We start from the raw sequence: 25,106 nt of genomic DNA, 5'->3' as shown, positions 1-25,106 counted from the left end.
AATACATGCAATCCTAGTTGTCAAGGCTCAGCCGTTACCATAGACACGGTCTGAAGGGAAACGGAAGCTCTGACTAGCACTTGCGCAGATTTTGCAGCTGACGGTGACAAAATAATGATGTGCAGATTTTGCAGCTGTTGGCTGGAACAGGAGTCGAAAGATACAGTTGTTAAGCATCATTAGCTGTTTATTGCTTTTGAGGAGAATGTGGCTTGTTTGCTTGTATTTTGTATTAGTATGGTAATTCTTTGTTTTATTTCAAGTGGTGCAAACTTTGCACTGGAGCAAATGCTGTTTTGGTTTTGAATGAATCTGCTTTGCTTAGTGTTTAAATACTGAGAAACCCAAAGCTTATTGTATACTGGAGCCCTGCTTCAGTGCAATGGGATTGAAATCTTTTTTTTTTTTTTTTTTTTTTTTTTTTTTTTAATGGATACAATGCTGTATGTGCAATTATTCTGACCGCCCCACAATAGTAAGGCAGTGTAAATATATATAGATTTTACATTATCTTATTGTATTTTTATAGAGGGCATGGTCTTACTGTAAATAGGCAGTTAATTAAGAGTGGGGGACTGTACGTTACTGTTACTGCCGCTAATGACAAATGATGGTAACCAAGTAATTTTTCTGTGTTAAAAAACAGATATTGTTTAATAAAAAAACATGTATGTAGTTAAAACATGATGTATACTATTATTGAAATGCACCTATTTGAGTTGTTTTATTAATGTGTATCTGTAATAAAACTACATTTGTGAAAAATAAAGTGATGGCAGCTTGCATTTAAAAAAAAAGTGTTAAACTTTGTATCACTATTAATTCCTGTAAGAGGTAAAAAAATAATACAAAAATATGAACTGTAGTAAGTATTTTAGTAACGGTTAGTCAGGGACAGCCCCTTTACTAAAATATTCAGCTAAGAAGTCCTATAAAGTTTGATAGATACAGATATACATAAAGCTGACCATAAGGGGTTTGGTAACAATATAAATTCTTAAAACGTGTCTTTGTTAAATACAGTACATGTTGCTCATGCCTGCGTTTATCTTTTTGTTAGTTTATGCTGAAGTGGAAACGAGGATTGATGCTTTGAGAAGTCTTCTGCTTGATAAATTGCTCGAGACCCCGTCCACCTTACATGACCAGAAAAGATACATAAGGTATACCTTTTTAACAATGTTTGTGTGGTTATTGGTATTGTAGGGGTAGCACAGACTAGTCAACTAGAAAAGTGACAGTCGACCTCAGAAACTTGTAGTCGACTGTCGGCTGTCATGTAATTATGAAGAGTGTGGTTTCAGATGCACAGAACTGCAGTTGCAGTTGGAATCCATTAATATATACATGAATGACATTTTAGAACATGAATAGATTGTTTTAACAATCCAGGAAGCTTTAAAATAATAGTGCATAAACAGTGTACAAAACATTATGTTCACAAATAGAGGCCCAGACAGATTATTATTATATTTTTTTAAAGTGGCGACTGGTCGGCTATTCGACTATTTTTACCTCAACCATTTCAAATCAGTAGTTGTTCTACCCCTGTGGTACACTGTAATGGTACATTTATTCAAATATACCATACACAACATTGTACTTTTTGTTTTCTTTTTAAAAAAGGTACTTGTTATTATTTCCTTATGCAATCTAAATATAAGTAGTGAGGTTCAGTAACACTATAAAATGTTTTTGAATATGGAAAGCTGCAGTCTATTTGTGGATTTGTACTCAACTATGCATAAAACTTTACAGATGTTACAAACCTATTATGAGCATTATAGTCAGGCTGACTACGTTAATTAACAATGCATGACTTTCAGTGAAACTAAATAGCTCTTTTTTTTTTTAAGTTATTCTTAGTCACGCATACTATATGAAAATGTGCCTAAACTATTATTTCACAGTAAAAATCCTAAAATGGGAAATCATTATTAAAATGGACACAAAATACTAGGCTTGTAACGATAACGATAATAATCAAATTATTTATCGATTGGGACCCCACGATAACTAATCCATAATATTTTAATGAAACCGAATATTCCATGAAATTAAAAACGTGTCTTGTATAATATTATTATTATTATTTCATAGCAGACGCCCTTATCCAGGGCGACTTACAATTGTTACAAGATACTTACAATTGTTACAAGATTCCTGTAAGAAACCACCCAGCTGCCAATTTATTTAGGCAATTTCCATGTTAAAAATGTGCTTCCCCCCCCCCCCCCAGATTTTTCATTCTTAGCCCTCAAATAAGCATTTTGGACATTTTCAAAACAATTTTTGCAATTTTTTTTTAAATACACACTTTTTTATTGTGATTGATAAACGGAAATACAGTTAAATACAACAACTTAAATAACAAAATAACAACAATGTGTTTACAATTTTTTACAGTGGCAGCATTATATAGGTATAAATAACTATCTTTACCAGTTTCAGGCACGGGTGTATAGCGCTGTTATATGAATTATTATCTGTGAAGTGTAGGTACAATAAATAAATAGGTAATTTTGACCAGTACCAAACCTGACAAGGCTTCCTTACAACCTGTTTTATTCTCTGTAGATACACAGGCATCCGTTTTTTACTCTCAGCTGTGTGTATACAGATGACCCGGTCTGTCAAGCACATTTCTTAGGGACTGCTGCCATCTGCCAGTAAAAAACAAAACTGCATACACTTTTTCAATACAGTTTTCTTATTTTTTCATTGACGCACATTAAAAAAAGATGTGTTAAACTTTGCAGAGGCACATATAAGCGCTTGCACACTATTCTCACAGGAGTGACAAATTTGGACTCGCATGCGCTCCATGTAGAGATTGCGGGATAAGCAGCTGTGTGGTTAACTTACTGTCAAGAGCGTAATCTGTGTTGTTGCTTCTAAAAGTTACTGAGAATATGCATCTGTGAACAAATAAGGATGATAATGCAGAGATCCAGAGTAACCTGCTTTGTTAATGTATTTTATAGATATTATTTTGTTTTAAAACAGTCCCAACTGTAGCCGTCTGTCTTGAGCAAAACTAATAATATTTAACATTACTACGTTGTCACGTGCCGCTGTTTCAGAAAAATTCTGATCCGATGAAGCAATTATTGTAGATTTTTTTTTTAATTCATTTTGGACACTCGCAAAATGTTCACTCACTTAACAATATCAGTTGATTTCCTAGGATACTAAACCCGCTCCATATCTATCAATCGGTGAGGAGAGCTGCTGTGAGGTTATTGGCTGTCAGGTCTTAAATTCAAAGATTACTATCCAATATCTCTATTCAGATTCCCCACAATGTGCAATCAGCCTTTCCAACAGCTCATCCTGTTCTATATTACCAGTTTCTTTTACAGACATTATTTTAAATTATCATGTAATTTTAAAGCTGGAAAACATTTGCTGCTTCAGTATGGGATATTAACAAATACATGTTAACAAATGTATTACTTTATCCCTAACTAGACAAATGGATGCGTGCAGACTGACTACAGATTATTATTATTTCCTCTGTTTTCTTAAACCACGTGCAGGAATGAAGGTCAAAGTTTGCACATGTGCAGTACGCTATCGGAATAAGTTTTCCGAAAAGTGTGTTTACATGATATGCATTTTGTTAGTTTTCGGAATATTAATCGGAAATTTCTAGGTGCTGTTTTCCGAAAACTGACTTTCGGAATATTCCGACACTTTTTCCGAAAACTGTGTTTACATGACTTCTGATATCGGAATTAGTTTTCGGAAAACTTAGTTTTCCGAAAAATATCGGAATTCTTATTCTCATGTAAACGCACTGATTATTAAAGAATCTTTAAATACAATTTTCTTTTCAGCAACAGTGAATTAAACTGGGTAGATAATGAACTGCAAAAAATGACATTTTTAAGGACAAGGTGTTTCAATGGGGTATATTTTATTGTTTTGTTTTTGATTTGTTTTTTCTTAGTTGCTGTCAGAGTCGAAGATTATTTGTCTTGCTCGCTTGTTTGGTGCTCCTGTTGGTGGAGGATGATTGTAAATCTTCACAGAGACAGATTTGTTAAGTGCCTAAAAACCACGAATTGTGGGCGTTGTCGAGTGTTTGAGACATTTTGTGTTTGAAAGTGGTCTCGGGGTGCACAGGAGTCAAGTATGGGTCAAAGGTCAATTATAATCTTCAAACGAATATGCCATTTTGACTTCACTGCTGTGGTATTATGCTTTTTTTTTCGAATGACAGGATGCAAATACAGCCTTCATCCATGTATTTTATAGATAGATAGATAGATAGATATATAGTAGTGATCTGTACTAAGTGTTATGTGTTGTATCGTTTTGTGTCGCTGTTCCGTTTTGTCTATGTCTTGAGTGCCTGTGCATGTGAACCTGTGGGGTAGGGGGGGATCGTGATCAAGTCGTGGCCCCAGTGTGCTTGTGAATGTTGTCCAATCGTGTTGTGTTTGTGCCTTGTTTGATTTGTAGGGTCCAATAACATGTCTTGTAATGTCTACATTGTATGTCTTAGTTATGTCTAAATGTTACATGTTTTCTCTGGGTTTTTGGCGGCGGGAGGGAGGGGCTAGCGGGGGCTTAAGCACCCCTATTAAAAAGGCTGAGCCCCCCCTAAGCCCCCCCCAAACCCCCAGTAATTTTGTGATGTAAAATATTTATGGAAGAAAATATATATATGAAGACATCGGACTGACTTATATGTAACAAAACTAAACTATGAAATCATATTTTTCATTTAAGTAAGTGATGATGACCATTGACCTTTGCTGCTTGTTGTGTGTGATTTGATTGGTTGGTTCATATCATTGCAAGTGTGATTGCATGTGCGTGATAATGTTAAGGTTAGTCTAGCAGTTTCGAAGTGTCGAATCGATTCGGTGAAAAACAGTAAGTTCGTAGGTTCTAGTGAGCTATTTCGCTGATTATGGACCACTTTACTTTTGCTGTCCCAAAAAAACGAGGGAGAGTGGATGATGTCAGTGGCGATCCACAGATTCCTAATTCCAGCAATGTGAATGCTAACGTGGTGGAGAACATCGTGATGCCAAACATGGAGGATAATGAGGACGAGGAGGACGATGAAGAAGAGGAAGAGGGGGTAACGTTAGTGGCAGCGGAGGGTTCGTCTTTGGCAGAAGACTCGGATAGCGATAATGAGAGTGGAGGGGGGAGAGAAGAGTTCGCTTCCACTGCCATAGTTGTCGTCACTGGCAAGAAACCTGGTGGTCCTGTGGATTTAAGCCAAGATCCAGCTGAGGGACCGAGGCGTCCTCAATTAAAGTCTTACCCGACTCGAAAATTTGGATCTCAATCAAGGGGGTTTAACAACTCTTGGTTCAAACAATACTCGTGGCTGGAATACTCGCTCTCAGTTGATGCTGCTTTCTGCTATGCGTGTAGACATTTTTTCCACCATGGTCCGGGTCATATCGAAAAGAGCTTCAGCCATGCCGGGTTTCAAAACTGGAGAAAAGGAGCAGAGAAACTGGCCCAACACAATGCAAGTGTTTCCCATAAACTAGCCATGGAAGCATGATGTGAATTTAAGGTGCTCGAAGATTTTAACACAACTTGACGTTGGACATTCCAAGATTGTACAAGAAAACAGGCAGTACATGCGAGCAGTAGTTGAGTCACTACGGTTTACAGCTTGTCAAACGATTGGTCAGCGAGGGCACAGAGAAAACGAGCAATCCACCAGCAGAGGTAGTTTCCTTGAACTGTTAAACCTGCTTGGAAAGTTTGACAGTACTGTGTCAAAAAAGTTAGCTAGTGGGCCTGGCAATGCTAAATATGTGCACCATGACATTCGGAATGAATTGATTGACATTATGGCTAGCATGATAAGGGGGCAAGTAAGCGACGAGGTTAAGCTGGGAGAGCACTTTGCTTTAATGGTTGACGAAACCAAAGACATAAGCAAGAAAGAGCAGATATCTGTTGTATTGCATTACCTAAACAATGACAACATTCATGAAGAATTATTGGACTTTATTCCAGCAGATGGCTTAGATGTCACAGTCTTTACTCGAGTCAGTTAAACAGACGTTGGCTAAGTGTAACATAGACAAAAACGCATGCATTGCCCAGTGCTACGACGGGGCATCAATTATGTCTGTGTGCAACAACGGTGTCCAGGAAAGATTTCGCCAAGAAGTGCCACACGCGCTTTACATCCATTGCTATGCACACAGACTAAACTTGGTTTTAGTTGACAGTGTGCATAATGTGAAACCAGTCGCAGAATGTTGTAGATGCTCTACAACTTTTTTTCCGGGTCTGTTATTCACAAACTGTTTGTCGAGAAGCAGCAAGAACTTGAGCCCACCAAACGGGTAGTGGAACTGAAAAGATTATCAGACACGCGATGGGCCTGCCAATATTCTACACTGTGGGCAATAAAAAGAGCTCTCCCTGCTATTTCAGCGACTCTAGCAGATGTGAGCGACCAGTCAAATGCTCATAGAGCGACCGAAGCAAAATCACTTATTGGATTGATTGATGGACAGTTTGTTCTGCACGTCACTATGCTGGAAAGCATATTCAGCCTCACAAAAACCCTATCCGATCATCTACAGGCCACAGATTTGGAGCTGGCATCTGCCACTGATCTGGTCTGTTCAGTTGTCGATACCCTCAACGAGAAACACAACGTTGAAACGTGGAATGCAATCTGGGAGTGTGCCAGTGACCAGTGTGCTTCGGTGGGCATTGAAATGCAGCGACCACAGGTGAGGAGAAAAGCACAGTCTTGCCACCTGCAGGAGTTTGTGGTGAACAGCCAAATAGGGTCAAGAGAGCGATTGGAAACTTCGGACGACTATCGTAACCACTGTTTTCCCAGTAATCGACTGATTGGTTAGTGAATTGAACAGACGTTTTTCGTCTGAAAGCTGTCACATTCTGAGAGGAGCAACAGCCCTCAACCCCAAGCACAAACCATTCATGGACAAAGATTGCCTTTTGCCAATGGCTAAACACTATGGGGTAATGAAGGAAAACCTCTCTGCAGAACTTCACCAGGCAAAGCGACTTATTGAAAGGAAAAAACAAAATGGGTATATCGTCAACACCACCCATGACGTGTTGGTGCTATTAAGGCCATACAAGGATGTGTTTGTTGATTTATATAAACTTGTGTGCATCTCCATGACACTGCCCGTCACATCAGCTGCGTGTGAGAGGAGCTTTTCTTGCTTACGCCGTTTAAAGACCTATCTGAGGAATAGAAGCGGAGACGCTCGAACCAGTCGTCTGGGTGTGCTGGCGATCAGTTCCAGAAGGACCAAAGAATTGGACATTAATGCAGTGATTGACCGCTTCGCTGCAAATCACAACAACAGGCAGATTGTTCTCCTGCGTAATTTGTGTATAGGATTAATCCGGCCCCGGGTGTGTGTGTGTGTGTGTGTATATGTATATGTGTATGTGTGTGTGTATATATATTGTGAGGAAAGGATAGCGTCGCCTTTAAGAAATGGCGGCGCTAAGGAAGAAACTACACAACCCAGAAATCCGAGTGTCAATTAATGGGGTGGGGTTTCTGGGTTTAAAAAGGAACAGGGCAGAGCCATGTGGGAGAGTGTGGGGAAAACGGCCCGGTTGTCCTGAAAGGAAATAGCGTGCAAGCTCCAGTGTGTTGGGAAAACAACTAAAAAGAAAGAGAGCAAAAGGTAAAACTATCGTTTGTGTTAAAACATAGTCGGCGTTTAGTTTTGTTTAAAGTGCGGTTTTTCCTCTTGTTGAGGTAGCCTTTTGTTTGTTAAAATTTATTTTTATTTTTATTTTCTGTTGTCAGGGTGAGACTTGAAGATAGTATACTCCGTAGCAATTTAAAAGAGACCCGCGGTATTCTGTGCTATGCGGTTGTGCGCCGCCACAACCATAGCGTGTTGTGTTATATGCTTTATAACCCAGAGAGGTATTGGTTGTTTACGTGTTGCTGAGACAGTAAATAATAACCAGAGAGAACGGGCTTGCGAGACTGGAAGTGCAAGACATTGTTTATTCATAACACAGACACAAGACACGTTGCATATAATGAATACAAAAAAAATGGACACTGGCTTTTAGAAGAGACACCATTTGCTTTTGTGGACGACCGGGAGTTGGCTGCAGGGGTTATTTCTCCACCGCCCGGATATAACTTGTTTTATCCTTGTTCATTTCTCTGGACGTCTGGGGTCATCGCTGTTGTTTTTCTGGAAGTCTTCATTAAAAACGGATTTATTCTTCCACTTACCTGTGTCCCAGGATTACTCCATCAGAGGGAGCTTGTCTTGTAATTACCAGTGATCTAGAACCACTCCAGCAGAGGGAGCTTGCCTTGTTCTTACCTGTGCTACAGGACTACTCCAGCAGAGGGAGCCGATCTAATACTTACCTGTGCTACAGGACTACTCCAGCAGAGGGAGCCGATCTAATACTTACCTGTGTTACAGGACGACTCCAGCAGAGGGAGCCTGTCTTGTTCTTACCTGTGCTACAGGACTACTCCAGCAGAGGGAGCCGATCTAATACTTAACTGTGTTACAGGACGACTCCAGCAGAGGGAGCCTGTCTTGTTCTTACCTGTGTTACGGGACTATTCCTGCAGAGGGAGTCTGGTGGATAGTGACCTGTGTGGCAGATATACTCCAGCAGAGGGAGCTCAACCTACACCTGCCGGTGACTCAGGCCAGCTCTAGGGAGGAGAGCTGGCCCTGTTCTTGCCCACAGGCTAACCCACTTCGGTCGGAGGATCCTTGGACTTCTTTCGCTATCTCCCTATCCTGATATAGCTAGAGAGGGTTGAAGAAGTGAGTTAGTCAGTGGCCCGTACAGGGCGAGAACCGTGACAGAAACTGTTTATTTTATGTAAATATTGTAAATAAAAATTACTTGCCTGCAAACGTATTGAGTCTGTGCTAGTTGGTGGAACGGGAAAGAAACAGTTCAGCAGCACGTGTCTACTGGATCGTTTACAATATATATATATATATATATTGTATATATATATATACAGTACACCCTCGCTATAATGAACCTTAGGCTATAACGAACTTGGCCGCTGGACCCCCCAAAAAAAACAAAAGATAATATTGTAATGTGTGTGGAGGTCTGTGAAGTGCAGGAACACTTGGAGTAGAAGGGGCTGTGTTTAATATCAGTCGAACAGCCTATGGGCGACAGACTCGGACCACAGGACTAACTAGGGCTAAAGACCAGAGACGAGGAATGTTTGTTGTTGTTTTTGTGAAGCGGAAAGAGAAGCGAATAAACAGAGACAGAAAAGTTCCACCCTGAGATTCCTTTAAAAAATTCATTAGTTTTAGCGGCGTAGGTCGTGGCCCACAATGACCTGTTAATTGTTAGTTAACAATTGGCAGATTGTCTTTGATCATTTGTTTGTGTAATAAGATAGTTTGGACCTGAATCGACTGAAGGCTCATTCTTATAGCTTTAAGAATTGTTGTTACAATATACACATACTGTCAACATCCTGGTCTGTACGCACAGGATGCCACCTCCGGAGTGAAGTCAGCTATTTTGTCTTAATAAGAAACGCGTGCTGTGTAACTATGCCTCTGAAACTAAAATAATTTTATGTTGCAACAAAGCTGGACACTATATTAATCGTTTGAAAAAAGTAGTAACGCAGACATATCTCTATCATAAATATACTTTGTCAAAAAGCACTCGTTTTTTGGCTTGTTCAGCAACCATGCACTTTGAAACGATTCATGTCAGATTGGTTTTGAATAAAAGTTCATCTTTAATTTGGGATTTTTGCTTTTTTGTACTGCGTTTTAATCCTTTAACAAGTTGGATGAAGCAAAACCAGAATACTGCATAGATTCAATTAAATGAACAGGTACATGTTTTCTACTTTTATTCACAATCTCCTCTCGTTAACTTACTCTATAACTGCTATAACGAACCCCTTGATATAACGAACAGAAGGACTGGACCCCAACAGGTTCGTTATAGCGAGGGTGTACTGTGTGTGTGATTTTATATATATATATATATATATATATATATATATATATATATATATATATATATATATATATATATATATATATATATACTGTATATACTGTGTATATATATATATATATATATATATATATATATATATATATATATAAAATAATAATTTGCTTCCATTGAGAAGGTGCTTACAAGATCTCAAATGCTATTTGCATGCTGCATTAAGCACTATTGGGATTGTTTTGAGATATGTGCAGCGTCAGTGGTTCATTGCATTTTGTCCATGCGATTACTTGCAGTATTATTAATGTATTTTTAAAACGTGAACTTTCGGTATTATAAATGAGATGTACTTTTAAAACATCCAAACACATCTCAAAATAATGCAACATGCAGCATGACATCGTACGTAATACTTTTAGAGGTGTCCTCAGTCAGCATTTATACGCAGAGGAGACTCAATTACAGTACTTCTGGATTATGCTTTTTTTTCTTTTAATGTACGGCACACGGTATGAATAATATATTTCACGGCACATTCATTTTACAGATTTTTAATAAATGTGAAATTTGCAAACATTTCTTGCTCGTTAAATGTTCTTGTTTTACAGTAACCTTCATGACAAATAAACAAAAGGGAATGTTTGCTGTCTCAGAAACCCAGCTTGAAGTGCTATGACTTTGTTAGCAATAGCTGTGGATTGATCTCTGTGTTTTGTTCATTATGCTTACAGATATCTGTCAGAACTACAGGCGCCTGGTGACCCAGCCTGGCAGTGCATTGGGGCTCAGCACAAGTGGATCCTTCAGCTAATGCAGAACTGCAAAGAAAATTATGTTGCAGGACAAAAAGGCAAGTTTTATTTTTTTAATTGACTGCCATTGCCCAGCTAAAAAAGGCAAATCACTTTGTGATGTAAGTGTTTTTTCTCTTCTTCAAGCTGTCATTTTGACTTGTTTAATTTGGTGTTATGAGGCCAGTGTTTGACATCAAGCAAACAGAAACTGTATCACACTTTTTGTGTACAGTAGCTCTCACAAAACACCCCACAAAACTTTCTATGTTGCAAAAGAGATCCGTTCTTGTCATTCTCAGTCTAGGAGTTACTGTTTTTAGGCTGAAGGTGCACTACATGGTTCATAATATACTGGTGGGCTGGGTGACCACTTTCTTTTAATTCGAGGAACCTGCTAAGTTTTTTTTTTTCTCTTTTCTAGTGGAATATATCTCAGCCAAATAATGTAACAGCAAGATGCCATGGGCTGTAATGATTTTGTGGAAGAAGCTTTACCAGAAAAGACTTTAGTAGTTAATGTAATTTTTTTTTTAAATCTGTCTTCGTTTGCTTACTAAAACTATCTGATGAATAATTGTAAATTTAATTTAAATGAGTAAATAAACCACAGGGCTGCTTCTTAACTGTGAAACATCCTGTTTCCTTGGTTTCAGTTTCTAATACGTAGTATTGCTGTCCTGGAAAACAATCTATTGGGTTTACTACTTATTTGATATATCAACAAGATCATCAGCAAAATGGGGAAATGTACTGTCTGCACACATAAGGACATCCCAGTTTGAGAAATGGTGTCAGTGTGTTTAATATTTGCATAGCTTGCCTGAGGTACAGTAATGACATGTGGTTGAATAAAGCTGTCTAGACAGAGCATTATATTTCTAGGTTTAAAGGCATGTTAACCAAGTTTTTAACATCTTCCTACTTCTTTTTAGCTCCAGCAATATTATAGCTGATACCTCTTTTCTTCTGGTTATTGACTTATGTTTTATATTTCAGTTCAGAATATTTAGATGTTTAAAATGCAACTCCTATAGATGAAAAGCTCCTGATATCGAATCACTTCATGCGTTATAGTTCAAGCATCATCAAACTGAAGAACCAAAAGATTCTCATTACAATGAAAGGGACCAATAATTTAGACTTGGCACTAGAACCCAAAAGAAGAGGGCTTTACCATATGGTAAGGTCTGCCCTGTGCCTTGCCTTCGGCTGTGGCATTTAACAGACAGTAAATCTGTCTTACGAGGGTTTTGCTCTTAGAAAATGGATACGTTAAAAAGGAAAAAAAAAAACATTTAAAGTTTTTTCACTTGCTTTTTTTGTGATTTTATACAGCACTAGTTTTTGTTGTTAATAAATACAAACGCAATGCGGTATGCTCAGAATTCCATCTGTGGTCTTGTAGCCTTCAGGCTTCAGTATCCTAGTGGTGGACGATGTTAAGTTGTAGGTATTTCCAATAGGGTAAATAATACCTATATTAAAACAACACCTTCTACTTGGAGCTGTTCTTCAGTTTAGGTACCTTGTACACAAAAGCAAACATGATTTTGAACTGTTTATCCACCTCTTAAAAATGGAAAACAATAAAAGCACCGGTAACTTTCGTTTTTTGAATTAGGATTTGAGTAAAGATTTGTGTAAGTTTCAGTATTTAAGTTACCGTTCGGTCCTTCAATTTATTTCAGTGAGTAATTACAAATATCCAGTAGCCTACACGTGTTGATGCTGATCACGCTGTTTGTTCAGTAACTTGTTTGCAGTGTGTTCAGAAAGTTTATTCAACCTCCTGACTTTGTTACAGAAGAGAGCACAGTGCCTTATTATGCGGAATTAAAGTTGCTGAAAGTAATCGGTCTGCATCCTGTTGTCTGATTTCTACAATTTGTCATTCAAACCAGAGACTAGTTGCTATTTGTGGTTACTGTATTGCTGCTGACAGCAAACATTATTCTCGATGCATTTATTTATTTATTTTGCTATACTAAATTTCAATAAATAGATTTAACTTCTAGGACAGTAAGGAAGCAGACTGTCTACATTGACATTCAGAGGGCATCTACGAGAACAGATATTTTCTTTTATCAAGCAAAAAAAGGGAATCCTGTATTATGTATTTTCCAGCGGATTGATTTGGAACAGTGATAAAATATAGTTGAAACGATAACATACGAGGTCCTTTACCAGAGATTAGGGACCTCGTATTGACCAATCAGGTTAAAGGTAATCTCCAAACCATTATCTAATCTGAATTTAAAGCACTCCTTTTAAAGAAATGTGTTTTGTGCAGTGCCGTGCAGAGTTTATTGATACCAGTATAGGCTTAACTATAATAAGAACAATAAGAAAAAATATTTACCTTGTTAATCAAGGCAGTTGTGATTTAATGTATTTGAACAGGTCATACTGTTTAATAGATTGACTATTTATAACAATTAATCTAATACAAGTATTAACTCTTCAAATTAATTATCAAGAACAATTAGTGTCTTGTATCACAAGAGATTGCTGGGGGTTACCTTTCAGATAACAGCCTGAAGGAGTTGGTAGTTTTGCAAGAACACTTTTTTTCCTTGAGTTACTGTATTGCAGCCAGAAACCAACATCCAATGATGAATAGCTGTTTCATGGTCAGTCTGACCAGCTAAATTCTAATAATTCTAAAGCAGATGTTCATTCAGATTCCGATCTTGGTTATTAGCTGGATTAAACATTCTTCAATTTCTGAAATAATTGTTATGCACATTGGTATTTTCCTTTTTGAATCCTACACAATGGATTTTTGTTGTGCTGGGACCTAGATAACATGATGCTTCCACTTAATTCCATTCTTAGTTCCAACACACAAAAAAGAAGAAATGCCTTGCGGAGAATACATTGGCACAGTAGGGTACAGTATATATCACACCCCAGAGTGAAACTAATGTGCAATTCCTTTAACATGCTGTAGATAACTGACATTATTAAACTATATTTTTATAAATACATGAGTTTTAGGTACAGTTCTGCAATTTACGTTAGAGGATGTACTGGAGTTTAAAATATGTACCATGAACTATGAATTTTCTTTTCATTATAATGCCAAAACCATATGCAATTTTGTATTCCTGATTTAAATGGAAAAATTGGATCAAAGGTAAAGTAAATGCTATGCTGTGAGAATTAAATTTCAGGAGGTTACAGTATTTACAGTCCTTTAGTGGTTCAGTTTGTCACAAACAGTTCAGCAATGTGGGTTAAATGAGGCCGTATGGCCATATATTTCAACAGTATAATAGCCACAGCACTGAGTAGGGATTTTATCTTAAAAAACTATACAAATAAAAGGTGTTGGGGGGGGGGGGGGGGGGGGAGTTGTACAGTCGCAGACAAAGGTATTGGCACCCTGCGCATATTATTTTAACACAATTCAAGGTAACAGATTAAGGACAAGCATTTAGTAAACTTGTAAAGTCCAAAGCATTTCTATTGGATGTGGTGATTTACGAAGGCCATTCCAGAACTTTTGTCTTTGTTTTCTGCAAGAATTCTACAGTTGACTTAGCCGTGTGCTTTGGGTTGTTGTCATATTACAAGTTGCTTATCGGGCTACTAGCAGATGGTATCATTATACTTTGTAGAATGTTTTTATGCATAGCTGCATTCATTCTATCTTCAATAACATGAATGTCTCCAGTCCCTGAACAGCTAAAACACCCCCATATCATGATCAAACCACCTCCATGTTTAACTGTAGAAACATGATTTTCTTCATTGAAGTCTCTATTTTAGTCTCATTGGACCAGAGAATTGTTTTGAAGACATTTTTTAAGTTTTTTAAATTAATTTTCTTTAAAAGTGGTTTGCAGCGAGGTCTCTGTGCATACAACTCTTCTGTGTTTACGTGCCTTTGTACAGTTCTTTGTGCATTTATTATGCCTGATGCTTCTAAATCTTTCTTTAAGTGAATCTTGGATTTATTTTTTTAGCTGTTTGGATGATTCTCCTACCTGCTGGATGTCCACTTCTTTCAAGCATTTAAGTTGATTTTAAAGCAAAAGGAGGACGCATGAAATACTAAGCAGGGGTGCCGATACTTTTGTCATAAACAGATACTTAAAATTAAATATGTCTTCTGTTTTTTGATAAAGATATTAACTATGTATATATTAGATTTTTGCTCAAACGTGCCATCTTCCCAATGTTTCAATATGTTTAACATACCTTTGACAAGTAAAAGTGTGTTTGAAAAAAAACAGTGGCTATACTTTATACTGTAGGCTTTTGATGCCATGGTAACTACACTCACTTACTCTATTTAAATCTCTATTAATATGCTTTTAAACACTGTCAACCTTTCTGGATATTGTCGCTTGTAAACGCTGGGTAGCATAGCCAGATTCTGTTTTTATTTGGATTCAGAAAAACGGCAGCTGTTCTTTGAGCAAAAGCACTCACACCACTGCTTGCTAGTGTACTAAAGAGGCTGTTCACCTTGCAATGAATGATACGTCTTTGTTGGATCAGACAGGGCCACCAGGCTCTGTGTCAAAAGGGCCTTTTCAATTTGTTATCCTAGCAGCTGGTTCCCTTCCACTGCCTTTGCTTACTGCACATCTGAAGAAAAAGGCCTCATACAGCTGGGAGCCATTTCAAGTCTTAACCACATCCCCCACAGCTAGCCTCAGTCCCTAACGAAAATATTTACTAGGTAAACCATCCTTGGTCAATTTTTATTGTATTATTATTATTATTATTATTATTATTATTATTATTATTATTATTATTACAAATTTGTATTTGATCCTTTACTGTAAACCATTTTTGTTATAATACTTCAAGGCTATGATGGTCCTCAAATCACCAATCTGACTTCCACATCAGATCTACCAACTGCCCTTAGTTTAAATGGAAAATTACCACTCATTGCAAGTTAATCGGTTTGAACACACACATCATTAGACACTGGGGGGAAAAAAAGAAAAAAAAATGTGTGCATTGATCCATAAAACCTACTGGAGCTGGTATGTGCTGGGGATGGGCATTTCCGTATATATTTTAATAATTGTATACACGTAACTTATTAAACAATTACACTATTATACTTTACATCGACGTGCCACTGGCTAAAAAGAATGCTTTCATTACACCAAAATTTGAAGTGATACGTAAAAAAAATAAAAATAATTGTGGTATTATTTGACAGTGCTTCAAGTAGCTCTTTTATTAACAGGAAGTATAATACAAATATAGTATGCAAAAAAACAAATTTCCAAACAGCAATTAAAGGCAAAATAATAACTTATAATGAATCAGTATCTTTAATGGACAACTATAAAATATACATACATGTTTACATTAAGTAACATATCAGTTATCATATTAAATACAGTATATACGTCCCAGTCCTGGTATACGGTCTGCTACATGAAGCCTTATAAATAATACTGAGTAGACGTTAAGCCATTGAATGTCATTAGCTAGAAGTCAAGCTAAAACTACAAAACCTTTTTTTTTTTTCCAATAGTGCTGATAGTCAATATATCTTTAGTGATCATTTCAACTATTCGGTTCATTATTCGCTGCTTTGTGGAGTGCATTAGGTGCAGCGAGTTGGAATGGTTTGTTGTATTTTACCGGTACTTCTGCTGCTTGTACAAGGCATACTCTGTCTCAGTCATCGGAGACGGAGACTTGCGGCTGGGCTTCTATCTGCAATTAGGTGGATGATACATGCTTGTATGGTAGGTGGCATGAACAGCATTGTCCCTATGTTGTTCATGTATCTCACTCATTTATTTATTTATTTATTTATTTATTTGTTTGTTTGTTTGTTTATTTCTCAGCAGACACCCTTATCCAGGGCGTCTTACAATTATTACAAAATATCACAATACATTTTATTGCAAAGTGTGAATTTTGCTGTTTAGTTTTGGTAAAATGTCCCCAAAATATTATTATTTTTTTTTTAACTCAGACTGGAACTTTTTAAACTTATTGGCTGCAATCTTGTTCATGTTCTGTTTGGTATCAGCTTGCTTTTTATAAGTAACTACAGCAGTTTAATCTCATTCTTTGTAAAACATACATGTAATTTTAAAACATGTTTTAATACTTGCAATTGTGGATTCCAGCCACTTCCGATACCCATAGCTACAGTATTGGTATCACCCTGCACTTGTAAGAATGTCTTTTTTTGTATTTTTATTTTTTTGTCTGTCAAGAGCTTGAGTAATTTTGAGCCACAGAAATAAATAATTTATTTATAGTAATATGTAGGGCTGCAGGGGCAGGCTTAGCATGTTTAATGGGTCTGTTTATACAATTAGTAATTTTCTAAAGGATTACAATTTTGTTTATCTTTTACTCGACTAAACATTTACACATGCCCATCCCTAGTATGTGCATCCATCTCTTGTTACAAAATCTGATTTACTGTAGTTCATGGCTAGATTGTACACTTGCAGTTGCTATGTCACAAAGATAAAAAGTTGTGCTAGCAAGGTATAAAACATCTGACGATGACCAAAGGGTCGAGACGTTGTCGTTTATTGTTCTTGCGCAGATAATAATGACTTTCTAGCACTTCTTGGTGTGTGGTAAACTTCTTTTTGCTTGAGATTATTGTTTTGACAACGCATCTACAACAATTACTTGAATAAGCGCTGCAGTCTGTACTTGACTAGCAGACGCAAAAACAAATAAATGCAAATTAATTTATTTTTTAAATTATAAAGCAACATTTACATTTAAAAAAACAACGGTTATTTTTCAGTTGCTTCCTTACAAGATAGCAAATTTATATTGAGAACATTGAGTCAATAAGTGGTGAGTAGGTATATAGGTAGTGTGAAGCAAACTTGCAGCATGCAATGCAAATCCAGTCCATGCAGCATTATTTAGATTTGAGCAGCTACCAGAATTCCTAAATTAACTGTATCAAAACTCAAAATGAACAATAAAAAATAGATGTAACATCTGAAAGTAAACAGCTGTCCACTATTGGTTAAACTGTAATTGAATGGATAATTACTTGAGTCAAGAAATCCAATTAACAATATTTAATTCAAATAACAGCAGTCTTAACATTACTGTAGTCACACAGACACATTTTGTTTAAATACTTTTCTATTTAGTTATTTGTACTTTCCATACCATGTATTTCCCCATTTAACTATGCTTTTCAAATAACAGTTTACATGTGGATTTGTGAAAGTCTGGCGGCACCTTTTCCTTTTTATTTATTTATTTATTTATTTATTTATTTTTGTTCTTGGATGTTTACCAGAAGAGACATCGGCAGAGTCTGGGCTGTCCTGAAGAAAGAGAATTCAATTAAAATAATCTTGTGGTCGTATGCTATTTGTTTACTTTGAAGATTATTCGCCATGTAAGGTTTTCCTTTTTTCATTACCTTAACAATTGCGAGTTGTTGCGAGCAGCACGTTTCGCAGGAATCCGATCCCAGCAGTGTCAGTGCAGCGGCGGCAGCTCAAGGCACTGCTTGTTTAGTCAGCAAGCAACCGTGGGTGGTCAGACTGTGGCACAGGACAAGGCCCTGCTGTGCGCAGGAAAGAATGTTCAAAGGTGTTTAAGGGTGGTAAAGGAAGTCTGCCGCCCTTCGGAGAGTCCTGGAGCCGACACACACCGTCCACATTCCATCTCAGGCAAGCAAGCGGGGCTGTGAGAACTTGTCACAAAGACAGTAAGAAACACTGGGGGCACGATGAGAACGTGCACCAAACACCTGGAACAACATCAGCACAGATATCTCTAAGAAAGAAAAGTGTGCGACATGCAAAATGTTCAGTAACATGCGCACCCCACCTTGCACAGATATTAATAGTATGGTAGAATACCCAAAATATAAATAACACATTCTAAAGATTTTCTCTGTAAGGTAATTTTTTGGGGAGGTGTGTGATTGTTCTTTTTTTAATATATACCTTTTCCCCAGAAAATTAATAATGAAAAAATATTTACGTATTCAAACTTGAAAAATCTGTGGCTGTTTGCATCTTATGTATTTGCATTTTTTTATTTTAAGTCATCACCTATAGTACATTTGATTTTTGTAACAAGGGTTTAGCTTTTCTTTTTTGGTCCTAAAGAGACCATTTTGCTCTGTTCACAAGGAAATTAGAAATGGCATCTGAAGTACTAGAGGCCATGTTAGGTTAACTGGTTGCAGTAATCCTTAAGCATCTCAGTTTTACAAGTGCTTTCATAACATTTCCTGCTCAGTGTGTGGTGCTCCAGCGCTATCTTCTGGTGGGTCCAGGGCAGGCCAGGCTGGGCTAATCATTTCCAGATGTTTATTAATCCCTGGGGAAAACTGGATGTAGTGGTTCCCTGCCACTCGTTTATACTTGTTAGGTACGCTAGACAGCCAATTAAAAAATTATTCCATATTAAACTCCCACTTCCTTGTACTAATGCAAACCAATACTGAGGTTTCTTGAGGAACAAGGGAGCAGTCTTTAAAGCAGAGCAATTAACAAGTAAAAGAAAAAGAGCAATTTGTTGTAAACTTATTATGTTTAAGTGGTTACACAAGTTATCAAGGCATTTGAATAATTGCACTTTTAGCAGATTCATGAAAAAGGACATTCTTTGGCAGGGTGTGTGTGCTGCTGGTGCCATTAATAAATGTCACCTTTATTAATTAGATTTTACATAGCGTGTTTATTATGAATTCAAATTGTTTGAAACTTACCCTCAAACAAGTTATTGGGACCATATTGTATTCCATAAACCTATTTTTTTTTTCAGGTAAAATTATATACCTAGTTGTTCTGCATTAGTAGAAATTGCATAACCATTTCAGGGTGCTAATGTACTTGAAAGAGAAGAGACAATTATTTTTTCAGAGATTTAGCAATAGTTGATAAAGGCCTCTTATGAGCTACAAGGAGAGATCCCAGATGCACTGTCCTGTTGATCTCATCTTGGTTGGATTCTGTTTACTTGCTGCAGGCAGTGGAATCCCTCACAGCCCCATGCTGGATCTGGACAGTGACATACGACCTTCTCCCATCAGCCTCTTGAGTCAAAGAGGAAGCAGTTTTCAGTCCACCCGAGATAACAGTAAGTTATTTCCCCAGTGTCTGCTTTAGGCATTTAGTGACTAAACCCCTGACAGTGCAATCAGTTATCAATGGTGTGGCAGAGCGCCCCGCCCCTTTGCGTATATTTTGTGGGTATGTATTGGAGCACGGGGATGTGTGTGTGTGTAATAGTGGGTGACAGGGAGGCACTTAATCCTCCCTGCAAAAACACGTGGGAATGTGGCTGGAGCCGGTAATTGAATAAATGATTAATTAAGGCTCCAGCCACATGTGTATAAATAGAGTGATCACGGTTGACACAGGGTTGTTGTGTTCGGAGGCGGAACGAGGGTCGGGAGGTAAAGTAAAGTAAAGCTTAAGACTATAAACAATTGCTACGCGTGCTGGTTGTACACCAGCGCGGTACTTGTTTGTTTGTCTGTTTATTTTGGCCATCGCGCCTTTTGTTTTTATCAGTGTTTGTATTTTTGTTCAACCTTTTTTTTAGTTTATTTATAATTAAAAAGTGCAGCAGCGCATTCATTCACATTTCACTCGCAGTGCTGTGTGCGTTTCTTCCGGGACTGATGTCACCGCTCAGGCCAGTTTTCCACAAATGGTTATATTGAAATGCCTTCAAACATGTTGGGATAATTCAATAATCCACTAAGTGGGATTTGTAGTGGATTAAAAAAAAAAAAAAATACATTACATTTCTGTGTTTTCTTAGCTATTGTTCATGCATTCTTGTACATGGATAACATCTGGGTTAATTTATTTATGTATGTAAATTTATTTATCGTTTTTTTATTTTTATTTCAGAAATCCTCACGTTACTCCCTTATTAAAATATATGTTTAATATTTATTTCTGATTTTTTATAGAAAATAATCTTTGAAAATACTAAATTGAAGAACTCAATATTGTATATACTGTAATGAATGCCTTTCTGAGGATTTCTAATTACATTAATTAAACTGTTTGGAGAAAGGTTTCCCACAGTTGTACATCTTAGCTGTGAATGTCTTTTGAAAAAAGGATTACACGGCTGTATTCTGTATGTGTCAACACTTCATATTCTCGCATGTAGCATATTTAACCAAAATAAGGCCATATTTAACCATATTTAATTTACAATAAACTTCAACCCAAACTATGAATTCCCCTGTAGATTTCCATGATTTCAGGTTTGCCCAGGATTACAGTAAGAACAACTGCATTCTTTCATTACGATTTCCCAACACGTCGTCCAGCATTAAGATGTCATCACCTAGCACCTTGCCAGGAAATGTAACACTGGCAGGCTGTTTGCACTGTGTGACTAAGATAAATTTAAGAATTCTGTTTACCCTACAGATAGTCTAAAGTATCCACATGGGCCATCTCCTGATTAAATTGCATGTGCAGGGTGCACTTAATTAGAACAATACAGTATCTGTTCATTCTTTGTGCTGTGAATGGAAAAGTCGTCTTTCTGTATCGTTTATTGTTACAGGTGCATAACTTTATAGAAAAGTTACATTGCACTTAACCATGTTTAGCATAGAAAATATCAAGTTAAAATACTATTTGAAGCAAGTTTTTATTATGTTTTTATTAGGCCTTGGCTTAAGTAGAGGAAGAGAAAGACGTGGCATCTCAGTGATTAATTTATACTGATAATTTAAACAGCACAAGACCTTTCTTATTTCTCACGTAGAGTCATTACACTAATGAGAAAAACATAGAACTGAATCATGATCAGTTATAATATACGTTAAATAGGGGTAATTAGAGAACACGGTTTCCCCTAAAATCCTTCAACTGGTACACTGGATTTTGACAGCCAGAATAGAAAAGACAAACATTTCCAGTCAATAAATTGTAAACCAGTAATATTTTACCACCTTTTTTTTTTTTTTTTTTGCCAAATAAATACTACCATATGTGAAGCCATCAACTGAAATACATTGGGCAATGAAAGCAGAAAGAAAATCTAAGTTCCCAAATGGTTATGCTCTTTGTGTTTTTTTGGGTTTTTTTTTTTTTTACAAATAGGTAATTCTCCAACAACTGAATGTATACATTAGCCCTTAATCCCCTTTATTATTCCCCCTTGTTAATCCCCCTCTGGGACATATGGAAGTGACTATACGTATATGTGTTGCTCTTTTGGAATGCATATCGAATAGTGATGAAGCCTGGTTATAACATAGAGCTTATCTTTACTTTATGTAAAAACAGTGGCTTAAAAAACTATTTGGACACCTCTGTTGGTTTGTGGTGCTTGGGACATGGCATTTGTTGTCCATTTTATCCCACTCAGACCATGCTTACTACTGTAAATATTGGTATCCCTAAATAGATAATGGTCTGCTCTTCAAATATATGCAAATTATTTTAATTAGCAAGCCATCTCACAGCATTGGTACCCCAAAATTGTATCAATTTTCAAGGAATAAAGATCAAAAGTTTGGACATTTATTTCTCATTAACCTCACTGAGACCCCTCGTTTTGAATGCAGCACCAGTCTTGTACCCATTGCAGATTTCATTTTGAGTTCTGGAAACTCGAGTTACAGCTGCATTTATGAATTTGTTTTGCCTTATTGTTTTTTGTTTTAAAGCATTAAGACTAAAAGCTATATATATATATATATATATATATATATATATATATATATATATATATATATATATATATATATATATATATTTGCTTCTGCAGCTTGGCGTTTCAAGGGTCCACAACAAGTGACTTTTGTTGAAAACCTGACCGAAGTTGTCATCAGCCAACTGCCAAACTTCTGGAAGCTGTGGATCTCTTATGTGAATGGGAGCCTATTCAGCGAGGTATTGTTGGCTTGCTTATTTTTTACAGCAATGTGATTGTATTAGGGGAACTCGTTTGGTTAACAAAAGGCAATTAGTCGAGGCTTTTGCGTTTTTTGTCCTTCAAAAATAACACAGCAATGTTTGGCATTTAGGCAGCAGTAACTGCAACTGATCAACTCTTGTTGTGTTCATAGAATCATGCTATGGACATACAGACTTATTGTACTGCACATGTATGTTAGTCTTTATTTCTTATTATTTTTGTTATTGGCAATAATTATATAAAATCTTGTTAAAAGCTTTGTAAAATGTAAATGTCTTAAACCAAAAAACTGCCAGAAATTCAGAATGCCTATTGGTCTTTGTAAAGAAACCTGGAAGTTTGGGGCCTGCCAGTATTCAGTATACAAACTTTTGGAAGGATTGAAATACCGGTGTCGTAGGGAATTAGTAGACTGGGGAAAAAGTGGATCGCGCAAGCGCAGTAAGGCAAAAGGAAGTTGTGGCAGCAGTTTTATTAAAGGGGAGGTTACCTACATGAATCAACATTTTCTATCTGGTCATTTTATGGTAATGTGTTCACACACCACTTTATTTTTTATGTATTTATTTTCGGTCTGTAAAATATATGTGTGATGCTAAGTGTTCAGTGATACGTCTCTCTTTATACTAGGCCTAGTGTTAAACGCTTGTCAGCTTTTTTTCATGATTTCAGGTTTTATTCTCCCGGACATCTCCCCGGACAGATTTTCTCCTGTATTCTACTGTTAAACCCCATTCTGTCAGCAAACCTTATAAGGTCTACAAAATTCATGGCCGGTGTGTGGTTACTGCAATACCCGTCTGCACATAGCAGGGTTTAGGACCCAGGGGAGTCCTGTGGCAGGCATGCATTCAGTGCGCGAAGCAAGTTCACATAAAGCAATAACACCCCCCCGCCCCCCCGCAATTTTGTATTTTCAAAAGTATTTTCAAAAGATTTCAGTTTACGAAAGCTCCCGTATTTTGAAAACTCAATGTTGACAGGTATGAAGGTGCAGCCCAAGGAATACAAGTCACCCATGCACAACTAAAATATGACTGTGATACTAGTCACAGGGAGGTGAAGCAGTCATGGTTCAAACATACCCTCTGGTCACGAAAGAACATTTTCACAGACGGCAAGCCAGAAACACGCAGCTTTTTTTTGTTTTGTTTTGTTTGTTTTTTTTTTCTCCCCCCTTTGTTTGCTATCTCTTTGAAATGTGTTGAAATATGTTTTGGAAATAGTAACAAAGTGGATTTGAAGGAGGAATAATTTAATAAAATAATAAATGCATTTAAACACAGTAGTGGCTGTACAGTCCTACTAATATTATTAATCACATTAGTACAATCTTGTGTAACTAGAGCTGCGGTTGGTCAAGGAGGCATTAATATTAACATACACTAATATCAGCACTGTCTACTGGCACAATTTTGCGTTACCGTTCTGTAGTGGAAAGAAAACCACGTCACAGTCAAAATAATGTAAAGGATTATGCAGTACATGAATATCTCTGCAAACCTATTCACAATTTAGGAAATCTGTAACGTTTTTTCACGTGGGACTGAGTTTGGAATTTCGAGTTATAGTGCAAATATAATATTTATGTGTATTGTAAATGGTAGGGTCTGGCATTTAAATATCTACATGTTTTCAAATAAAATACACGTCTTTTTGCCTTGCTGAAACAGTATGTTTATAACGAGTTACTTTAGCCACAGAGGCTAACTAAATGAAAGTCTTAGAGGGAATGTAGTTATGGTATAATAATAAAGATCTGCAGTGGTGTTGGTTGTTACAGAGCTGTGTATCAGGGGCGCACCCAGGATCTAGTCTCATCCGTCAACAGAGGAGAATGTGGTAATAAAATTCAGTGAAGTTCAATGTCGTCTCCGTGTCTCATACATTACACGCACCAAACTAAAGAACATGCTATCACAACCAACCCATTGAAGAGTATTGAGAGCTGAAACATGTATTTTAAACAATCCAGTTTCTCACATAAAGAAATAATCAACAATGTTTCACAGGTTTATTGTTATTTTTTGGCCGTTACGCAAACTGAAAACACAGTATAATGGCCTGATTACAGCATCATTTTTCCAGGTAACAATGTAACGGCCCGTTGCGCTCAACAGCGCTGGCGAGAACCCTGCAAGTGTGTATTTATACAGTTAGCCCTTAGTCCCACGAAGCCGCCGTGGTCTGTCTGTGCAGGAAAAGGTTAACCAGTTCCGAAGTTGTGATGGGAGAAAGTGAGCAAGTGTACAGTTTAACAGCTTCTGTAATCTGAATGAATTGATTCACATTTTCCCCCTGGGCCTGTTATTTCACTTTCAAAGTGGCACACCCAACATTTTTAAATTGGTGTGGGGATTTGGTGATATGTTGTGTATAAAATGCATCATGGGAGGAGACATATATTATTATTATTATTATTATTATTATTATTATTATTATTTATTTCTTAGC

General features: G+C 37.0%; 1 protein-coding gene across 4 annotated transcripts in view; it reads left to right on the top strand.

Annotated features, from left to right (window-relative positions):
• Positions 1-25,106, top strand: part of LOC117399860 (exocyst complex component 2-like) — a 179,089-nt gene that overhangs the window by 94,528 nt on the left and 59,455 nt on the right. For all 4 annotated transcript variants that reach the window (XR_009328500.1, XM_059022619.1, XM_059022618.1 and 1 more), the window contains 4 exons: positions 1,061-1,163; positions 10,707-10,829; positions 19,729-19,835; positions 22,503-22,627. Coding sequence is in view for 3 of the 4 variants with exons in the window: in XM_059022619.1 (XP_058878602.1) it covers positions 1,061-1,163; positions 10,707-10,829; positions 19,729-19,835; positions 22,503-22,627 (458 nt within the window). In the remaining variant the exon portion in view is untranslated. The remainder of the gene's footprint in view (positions 1-1,060; positions 1,164-10,706; positions 10,830-19,728; positions 19,836-22,502; positions 22,628-25,106) is intronic.

The sequence above is a fragment of the Acipenser ruthenus genome, chromosome 4 (assembly GCF_902713425.1).
Source record: "Acipenser ruthenus chromosome 4, fAciRut3.2 maternal haplotype, whole genome shotgun sequence".
Taxonomy (NCBI): domain Eukaryota; kingdom Metazoa; phylum Chordata; class Actinopteri; order Acipenseriformes; family Acipenseridae; genus Acipenser; species Acipenser ruthenus.
The sequence above is the reverse complement of the archived record's forward strand: the minus strand, read 5'-3'. Positions and strand labels throughout refer to the sequence as shown.